The sequence below is a fragment of the Sinocyclocheilus grahami genome, unplaced genomic scaffold, assembly GCF_001515645.1.
Source record: "Sinocyclocheilus grahami isolate Dianchi unplaced genomic scaffold, SAMN03320097.WGS_v1.1 scaffold45.1, whole genome shotgun sequence".
NCBI lineage: Eukaryota > Metazoa > Chordata > Actinopteri > Cypriniformes > Cyprinidae > Sinocyclocheilus > Sinocyclocheilus grahami.
In genome coordinates this window covers 1,668,537-1,678,814 of record NW_015505224.1, presented here as the reverse complement: position 1 = coordinate 1,678,814, position 10,278 = coordinate 1,668,537, and the positions used below count along the sequence as shown (strand labels likewise).

Genomic DNA, 10,278 nt, shown 5'->3' with positions numbered 1-10,278 from the left:
AATTGTATAAAATGATTAAGCTATTTCAAGTCATGTTTCAACCTCTTTGGGAGTAAAAAAAAAAAAAAAAAAAAGAGAAACTCAAATATTGGGACCAAATAATATAAAATTGTACGGAAGTGCCAGAAATCAAAATGCAGCATTCAACCTTTCATGATTATTGCTTAAATATGCAAAGTTTCATAATCATGATACCAAAAAACGCGACTGGAGATACTTGAAGATGAATAAACCAAACGTGCATATTGGAAACTTCAAAGGTCAAGTTGGTCTGAAGATACAAAGTGCTTTTTGAAATGATGCCATGTCTATGTCTCACAACAGTGTTGGGGAAAGTTACTTTTAAAAGTAATGCATTACAATATTGCATTACTGCATAAAAAAGTAACTAATTACATTAGTTACTTTTTATGGAAAATAATGCATTACGATACTTTTGCGTCACCTGTGCTAGGCTTGGTTATTTGTTTTTTAATAACAAAAACCTCAAAAGTTATATTTTTGGCAACTGTCAAGGCCATTTCACACCAAAAGTGAAATTAATAAGCATCTGGAACTCCCAGTTTATCTCAACACGTGGACAGGAGAGGTGTCAGTGAATAACTTGCGTTATTTATTTTAAAAAAAGTAACTAGACATATTTTGTTACTTTACTAGTTACTTGAAAAAAGTAATCTGATTATGTAACTTGTGTTACTTGCAATGCATTACCCCCAACAATGTCTTACAATGCCGGAACAATGTACCTTCATACCAATGACCTGTAATGACCCATGTGTGGTTCATATTGGTCATTTAACCTTACTGCTACAATGGCAGCATAAAATAGCAACTACCGAGTGTCGGACAAGACAGCACCCAAGGCTGAGACGAGAATATAGAATTCACATTTGACAATGTCAATTCGGAGTGTTTACTACACACGTCATTTCAAGGATGACATACTCCTATTGCAGTAAACAGGCTTATACCAGAAATTAAATTACAAAATAGTCTTGAAAATGATCAGAATAAATAATCACATCTTCTATGCACTAATTTTATCTATATGTATAAAACCAGTTTTATAACATCTGTTCTGAGCACCATCTCTTTACAATAAAAAAAACGCAGACATACACACCAAAACTCACAGTTAAAAACCCACAAACGGTAGTCTATTTCTTCGTAAAAGCTGAGATGAAGAGCACAACTGAAGAAGAGCACACGTAAAAACGGGCATGAAAGGATGAGAACTAGCTGAGGTAAGGCATTAGCTAGACAAGCACGGAGAATTTCACGTCCAGCGGTTGTAAGGCCCAGTGACGTGCGTGAGAGAGTAGGGCGCTGACATGATGACGCCGTCACGCGGAACTGTTAGCGATTGACGGGTAGGAACCTGAAGCTTGTGTCTCTCTTCCGGATAAGTCTCGTTTTCGCTCTCCGTTTCCGAATCCATCTCCTTTGACCTGTTGTTGAGTCCCTGACGCTCGGCTTCCTCTTTCTCCCTGGCCTTCTCGGCCATTTTAGCCTCCCACTGTTGCAGGCCGTGGCCTGGAGTGTTAAGGCTCTTGTGCTGGTAGAAGACCAGCGAGATGCGGGTGGGATGCGTGCGGTTGGGCCGCAGGATGGGAGTGGTGGCGTGCAGTTCCCGCCGAGCGCATTCGATCAAGATGGAGCCGTGGGAAGGAGCCACCGCGACCCCACCGATGTCCCTGTCAAGGAAATTGTGCTCGCTGTCCGACCACACTTCCTCCGCTTTACCCACCTCTGGGGTCAGGGGTCGCGCCGTATCTGGAGGGTTGTGGTGGTCCTCCAGGTTCAAGCGACTGTGGAGACCCTCGGCCGTGGGCGGGGAGAGCAGGGTGGGAGCTGCGCCGCCCTGGAAGCACCGCATCTCCTCAGGCTCGGATTTGAACGAGGGAGAGTATTTCGAATTCGTTCTCAGAGGATCGTTCGGATACGAGTTTCTGAACGGTTCAGACATCTGCCTGATGGTCTCAAATCCGTGTCTAAGAGAAGGAGAACCATTGCTGTGGCCCGTTCCTCTTGAGGGATCATGCGGTCGAGGGAACTCTGGGTGTGTGGACATGCCAAAGCTGGAGGCCATAGGAGGAGTGCGGCATGTGTTACTCTGGTTGTACGGGACAGTAGAGCGGAAGTCTGAGAATTGGTCTCCAATGCCTGGAACACCAGACAATTGCATGCTGGAACTTAAATTACGAGTATCCTTTTCCAAACATGGTGAATGTTCAACAGAGGTTTGTTTGAAACCTGTGGACAAAATAATAATAACAATGTAGATTAGAGAAGTCCCCAAAAGCTTCCTGGAATAAATCAGTGGCACAACAGCCCCTATTTAATGATCTATTCTCAAGAGAAATTTATATTTAATTTACAATATGAATTAAAATCATTCCCATTACATATCCATCATATATCCATACTTTATAATCTCAGTGGTTATCCGGGTTATTTTTGGCTACTAAGAGAAACCCATCCTTGAAATTTGCTTTTGGTATATATCTGGTTTCAGGAAATAGTAAAAAGTGAAAATTCTTTCCGATACCAATAAACTAATAAATATTTTCATGCTATGACTGAAAATGTGAAAAACAAACAAACTATCTAAAAGGTAAAATTAATTTAAAATGCTACAAGTGAATTTAGGCATCGCAGCATTATAATGTACGGCATGAAAAATGGATATTAATTTTGAAATTTGCTAAAGATTACATTTAACTGTGCTATTAAATTCTTTATCAAATAATTATTAAATAATATTTCAAAAATAATAATAGAAAAATAATTATTAGTAGCAATGATGATCTTAAAGTGAGTTTTAGATGATAGCAAACAATCTAAATGTAAAAATGTGTAATTGAATATTATAAAGAACTATAAAGAATTAAATTACTGTAAAGAAATAAAAAACAAAAATATTGAAATATTGCAGATAACAGAAAACTGATTGTTACTGGAACGTCCTGATTTAGAGGTCACCACAAGGATACGTTTACACGACAACAATGTACTAAAAACTGAAACGTTTTTTCTTTGCATTTTAGAAAAGTTTAGAAACACTACATGCCTGCGCACATACGCATTCCTATAGACTCAACACACAAGTATGCACATCACCATCTTCACAAATTAATTTTTTTTGTTTACACAGAGACGAAACTGTATAGTTTTTAAAAACTTGCACCTTGAAACCCGTTTTCAAAAGTTTGCATTTTCAGACCCCCAAAAGGCTTATTGTGCAAATAGATGGCCAAAATGCATAATACATTTTCAGTTTTAGTTGAAAATGGTGTAGTGTATATGCCCCCTAAACCAGGGGTTTTTAAAAGGTTTCTGGAGCCTCCCCAGCACTACACATTTGGAATATTCCTCCACCTTACACCAAAAACCCTGCCTGAAACCAACTTGTACACTTCAAGAAAATGGCATGCCTCTTAAGAAGGAAGGCTGAACTGGATATACCTTTAAGATGCTCGTTCTTCACTTTCACAGGAGTGCCCCGCTTACTGTCCAGGCCGCTAAGTTTCTCAGCATGGGCTCTTTTAGCCTCCATCCTCCTCTTGCGTGCTGATTTGACGGGCTCGGCCAACATCCTCACTTCTCTTGGGAAAGCAGAGAGGACTTGCAGTGCCCCAGACTTTATTTTGGCCCACTGGCCCTCAACATGTCCAAACTCATCCGTGTCAGAGATCTTGTAGAGCGGCAGGACGTGCAGCTGCTCGTCCTCTGGAATGTTCCGCACTGCACGGTTATCCTCCTTGGTTAAAGTACATACCTGCAGTTCACATGAGGCAAGTGCATATCTCATTTATCTCAGATGTCAGAAAATGAAAAAAAAGAAGGTATTAGAAGGACAATGACATTGACAGTGGAAGTGAGACTCACCACAGTGCTTCCATTGGTCATGTTATGTGTGTCTCTGTGGGCATGAGCGCAGAAGTCCACACATGCAGTCACACCAGAGAACGGTCGACCTTCAGTCCTGCCCAGCCGACAGTCCTGCCCCTGCTGCTCCTGCTCCACCTGACAGATTACAGATCATCAACTAACTTAGCAAACATTTTTACTGTTGAGCTCTGCATAAGCGTCAACAATACTACAGCGAGAATAAAAGTTACGCCTTCTTTCTTTGCGTGAACATTTGTGCGGCGTTATGCAAATCTTCCCACATAGTGAGGTAGATATGTGGGGGCGTGTTAGAACGAGGTGTTTTAGGTAGGTGTGGCTGACTCTGAACTTTGATAAAGAATATCTCTTTGGATTTGAGACACCAAGAGCTTGTAACACTCCAAAGAGAAAGGAAAAATTGAAATCGCATCATATGACCCCTTTAACATTGTGACAGATTGTGACATTTTGATTATGTAATTCCTACCTGGTTCTGAAAGGCCACAGGAGCAAGTTTATTGTACACAGGGGCCAAATCTGATGCCAGATTCTGCAAGTATTTCTCCAGCTTCTCCTCCTAACCAAACATCAAACATTATTGTAGTTTCAAAGATGAAATAAAATGACCATAAAGCATAAATACTCTACCTTTCGGATAAATTTGAGGTTGGTATGATTTTTTTTTCTGTTTTTGAATAACATCACTTATGCTCAGCATGGATGCTGCAAGGATTTACTTGATTCAAAAATACAGTAAAAACAGTAATAGAGTGAAATATTATTACAATTGAAAGTAACTGTTTTGTATTTTAATACATTTTTTTTATTTTAATTTAAAATGACTGTAAATACATTTTAATTTATTCTTGTGATGGCAAAGCTGAATTTTCAGTCTTCAGTGCCACATGATCCTTCAGAAATCATTCTAATACGCTGATTTGTTTTTTTTTATGAAACATTTCTTATTACTATCAATGTTGAAAACAGTTGTGCTGCTTAATATTTTTGTAGAAACTTTTTTTCAGAAATATTTGATAGATAGAAAGTTCAATTTAACAGCATTTATATAAAACACAAACTTTTTTAACATTACAAATGCATTTACTTGCACTTTTCATCAATTTGATGCATCTCTGCTGAATAAAAGTATTAATTTCTTTAAAAAAATCTTACTGACACCAAACTTCTAGATGTTAGTTCACTAAAATGTATTTTGTTTATTCACAAAATAACGTTTCATACAGCACATAATTTGTGCATTGCGACCACTGTTATCATTGTTTATATTAGGTTTTCATAGTACATCTTGCAATTCTTGCAGGATGGCTTTTAAAGCTTGTATGAAGAAGATGCAGCAGAGTATACAATCTGCCGTACTTTACACAGCATTGTTCCGCCACTGTAAATCAGACACTTGAATCGGCTGAAAGTGTATAATAATGAGGATAATTTACTTAAAAAGGTGTGTTTGCATTGTAATGAATGATAATGACTCAATACTCAATGGCACAGTGCTATTTCAAATCATATTTTGAACCTGGTCAAACTTTGCACAGGGAGTTTTTGCAATAAAAAAAACATCAGTCATGCAACCCTTTTTTCTGTTAACTGTTTTACTTAGTGCCACTAGAGAGCAACAGGTTAAACTAGCTCAGGTAAACAATTCAGGTAAGCTCACACAGTATACTCTCATCAGAGTTGTGCATCTCATTTAAAGCCACTATGGCTTGTTTGCAGGATTTTGAAAACCAGCATGTAATTCTTTCATAACAGAGCATTTCTTCACACATTTCTAGTGGACTGAGAATGTATCTCCTGTGAGCCCATCTAGTGCTCACCTCCTCAGGATAGTCTCCCTGCAGTCTGAACTTCCGGGGCGTTTTGCTGCGTGCAAACTTGCAGCCATTGAAGTACATACTCCAGGAGCAACCAAACGAGAAAGAGGCACCGCAGGTCTCTGGATCCAGACCCTGACACGCACAAGTGCGACTAACAGGAGAGAGGAAGGAGGTAAGGTAAGTTACAGTGCAATAATATAATATAATATAATATAAAACTTGCTGGTGGTGCTTTTAAAATGTGGAATATATATGCATTAAAATTATTAATGCATTTAACGCGTGCCAAAAGGGGCCGACACCTGTATTGCATCTTGCATTGCATTGCATGACGAACATGATGCAGGGCAATGACTCATTGTGTGATCTAGCTTATAAGTGTGATCAAGCCTATACAGTTATATGCCCCTAAAATTCAAGGATATGAGGGCAAAAAATGCCCGTATGGGTTTTTGTCTTATATTTATATTATATAATATAGTTTAGCAATATCACATGAGCAAGTTTTTTTTTCTTGCCAAATATCTTTACGACTGAAAATGTGAAACTGATTTTATACAGTAGTTCAATAAACAATAAGTTAAAACTCTTACATTTTAGATATAATATTGTCTATTTTGCTCAATTTGGCCAATGAAGATAGTTCAAACTAAGCCGCAGCAGAACTTTTGTGCATCTCCGAGCAACACATAGCTGTGTTTTGTTATTTAATGAATCCGCATTTTTTTAAAGCTCATTAATACCCATTTACTATCATTATTTATGCAATGCTGAATCAAAATATTTCTTTCTAAAGCTACTTTTTGTAATGTTTATTCAGTGCTTTTATCATCTAATGCAATAATGACTTGAAATGATCATTTGCGTGGTAATTTCTTGACCTAATTTTTTCCCACAAATTAATGAACTTTTATGACAGGAATGAAGTTTTCCATTAAGGAGCAGTATTTGTCCCCTGGAAGTGATTTCCTGGGGCGTAATCTTACCTTTGTATGGCTAATTTTGTAATAATGACCTAAATTAAATATATCTCTTGTCTTTTTATGTAAAATATGTAAATGTAATTAATTAATCAAATCAATCAGAATCTGTTGCCAAAAAACGATCAACATCAATAATGAATTAGTTAATTACTATTTAACGTGTTAGAAAATCGAGGTTTCACTTAGTTTATGATGAGAGAAATTCGTGGAACTGCAGAACTTTCACTGGTGACTAATCTAAACGTCTCTGATTGGCCATCACATTCATGCGCTCAATAGACATGTGGGTTATTATTTATAATGCTCAACATGCTTTGACACATTGTTAGCAGATCTGAATGCCATGCCGCAGTCAATACTCATGTTCACATTTCACTTTAATCGCAATTGTTTTAGTTAAATCATGCGGTTCAGTTTTTGTGTTGAATTTTTTTTGGCCATTTTGGAGACATTTTTGCCCCAAGATCATTTCCGACCCTGCTTTTTACTAATCTAGCCTGGTCTTTTCAGCAGTGAATGTGCACTTACAAAAAGATGGTGTGAAGGAGTTTAAAGAAAAGTACTCATGCTTCACAAACACTTCATCAAGAACAACCTCCAAATGTTCTTTTGTATTTGTGTGAGGGAGTGTGTACGTGAATCATTCCCACACACTCTGTCCGTATGTCACTTGTGACTCACTCCTCATTGAGGGCACAGCGGCGGCTAGTGGGCGAGCCATATTTGCAGAGAGTCTGTGTGAGCTCCTGGTACAGCCTGTCAGCCACACTGCGTGGGATCCCCTCCCAGGCCAGGATGAGAATGACTACCACTGCGTTCTGACAGCAGTGACCAGCACGCTGCCGCACAAGACATAGCAACTTCTCTTCCTCACTTCTTCGACGTATGATCTGCAGAATTTAACACATGTGCACACAGTATATGAAGGAACAGACATTCTGCAAGCTCTTCGCAGTTATAACTGCTAGTTATTTCATCAGGTCACTCACCCACTTGGCGATTGGGCAACCTTGTGAGCTCCGCCCTTCTTTGCCTGTATACACAACAACCTCCACACGGACTGCGTTGCCTTTCTCGCCATATCTGTGATGCAAACAGCAAAGTGAGTTGTGTGTGTGTCAAGCACTACAACACAGGGGTTTTCAAAAGTTCAAAATTGTTTTAATGCAAAGGACCCCCAAATAGGACGATCCCTTTGCAACAGACCTCCCTTCATAAAATATAAAGGTACATATATTTTTATGTAAAAAGACTCATTTATACTGTGTAAGAAAAAATTAAATGTGATATTACATAGACATGCTGTTTCTAAAATGAAATAAATGCCTTTTAAACTGTCACTGTATTGAAGCCAAATGAGTTACCCACTATTACACACATTTTAGATGTATAAATCTGAATAGAAACATTTTCTAACTATATTAAGATTTGTGTTTCTTACTGTTAAATATATATGCAATGAAGAACAGATCCATCATGATTCAATATGCAAATAAATGCAAAAATGAGCACCAATCAGAATTTAGTATTCAAATATTATTACATGGTCATCATCATCATCAGGTGCATTCTGAATGGTGGGCATTTCAACAATATAACCCAAATAGGATTTTCAAACTTTAATCTTACATTTAAAAAAAACTGATTTACAAAACAAACAAATGTTTAAATGGAATCTGTATATTAAACAGTTTAGAATTGAATTAATTGCAGAAGTGTAATATTTAGGGTTAGGGGTCTGAAACAAACTCAAACCAGAAGGTTTGAGAAATATCAATATAATGCTTCCTTGCAAACACGGTACGTGTCATCCTTTTGATTGTGCGACTTACAAGTTTAAACTTGAAAATCAAGTTTTTTATGTTGTTTATTTGTCTATGTGTTGTTTTTAATATGCTTTTAGACAAACCATGTGCCAATCCATTTATCAACACCATTGTGGAGTATTTTCTCCTTAAAACTGTAGTTTCCCAAAGGCAGTCACAGAAACGCGGTTTGAAACAGCCTTTTTTTTTGCTACATCACAAAATTCAATAACCAATCGCGTCAAGGGATCCTATCCTTAGCATATCATTAACTGTGCAGCAAAGGGTCTAATGAGAAGGCAGCCAGGCTAATCCGGTAAATTATATTTTTTCTGTAGATGTTTCGCTAACTGTTAATATTTCCCCCTATTTTCACGACTTTGACACATTGTTAGCAGATCTGAATGCCATGCCGCAGTCAATACTCATGTTCACATTTCACTTTAATCGCAATTGTTTTAGTTAAATCATGCGGTTCAGTTTTTGTGTTGAATTTTTTTTGGCCATTTTGGAGACATTTTTGCCCCAAGATCATTTCCGACCCTGCTTTTTACTAATCTAGCCTGGTCTTTTCAGCAGTGAATGTGCACTTACAAAAAGATGGTGTGAAGGAGTTTAAAGAAAAGTACTCATGCTTCACAAACACTTCATCAAGAACAACCTCCAAATGTTCTTTTGTATTTGTGTGAGGGAGTGTGTACGTGAATCATTCCCACACACTCTGTCCGTATGTCACTTGTGACTCACTCCTCATTGAGGGCACAGCGGCGGCTAGTGGGCGAGCCATATTTGCAGAGAGTCTGTGTGAGCTCCTGGTACAGCCTGTCAGCCACACTGCGTGGGATCCCCTCCCAGGCCAGGATGAGAATGACTACCACTGCGTTCTGACAGCAGTGACCAGCACGCTGCCGCACAAGACATAGCAACTTCTCTTCCTCACTTCTTCGACGTATGATCTGCAGAATTTAACACATGTGCACACAGTATATGAAGGAACAGACATTCTGCAAGCTCTTCGCAGTTATAACTGCTAGTTATTTCATCAGGTCACTCACCCACTTGGCGATTGGGCAACCTTGTGAGCTCCGCCCTTCTTTGCCTGTATACACAACAACCTCCACACGGACTGCGTTGCCTTTCTCGCCATATCTGTGATGCAAACAGCAAAGTGAGTTGTGTGTGTGTCAAGCACTACAACACAGGGGTTTTCAAAAGTTCAAAATTGTTTTAATGCAAAGGACCCCCAAATAGGACGATCCCTTTGCAACAGACCTCCCTTCATAAAATATAAAGGTACATATATTTTTATGTAAAAAGACTCATTTATACTGTGTAAGAAAAAATTAAATGTGATATTACATAGACATGCTGTTTCTAAAATGAAATAAATGCCTTTTAAACTGTCACTGTATTGAAGCCAAATGAGTTACCCACTATTACACACATTTTAGATGTATAAATCTGAATAGAAACATTTTCTAACTATATTAAGATTTGTGTTTCTTACTGTTAAATATAGAAGAACAGAAGAACAGATCCATCATGATTCAATATGCAAATAAATGCAAAAATGAGCACCAATCAGAATTTAGTATTCTTACATGGTCACATGGTCATCATCATCATCAGGTGCATTCTGAATGGTGGGCATTTCAACAATATAACCCAAATAGGATTTTCAAACTTTAATCTTACATTTAAAAAAAACTGATTTACAAAACAAACAAATGTTTAAATGGAATCTGTATATTAAACAGTTTA

General features: G+C 38.0%; 1 protein-coding gene across 1 annotated transcript in view; it reads right to left on the bottom strand.

Moving 5' to 3' along the window:
* Positions 1-1,207: 1,207 nt before the first annotated feature.
* LOC107582512 (methylcytosine dioxygenase TET3-like) overlaps positions 1,208-10,278 on the bottom strand; it is a 69,978-nt gene continuing 60,907 nt past the window's right edge. Inside the window, exons 5-11 of the mRNA XM_016268394.1 lie at positions 9,573-9,666; positions 9,265-9,473; positions 5,730-5,880; positions 4,379-4,468; positions 3,889-4,026; positions 3,466-3,778; positions 1,208-2,253 (exon numbers count right to left, since the gene is read on the bottom strand). Of these exons, the coding sequence (XP_016123880.1) occupies positions 1,277-2,253; positions 3,466-3,778; positions 3,889-4,026; positions 4,379-4,468; positions 5,730-5,880; positions 9,265-9,473; positions 9,573-9,666 (1,972 nt within the window). The 3' untranslated portion in view covers positions 1,208-1,276. The remainder of the gene's footprint in view (positions 2,254-3,465; positions 3,779-3,888; positions 4,027-4,378; positions 4,469-5,729; positions 5,881-9,264; positions 9,474-9,572; positions 9,667-10,278) is intronic.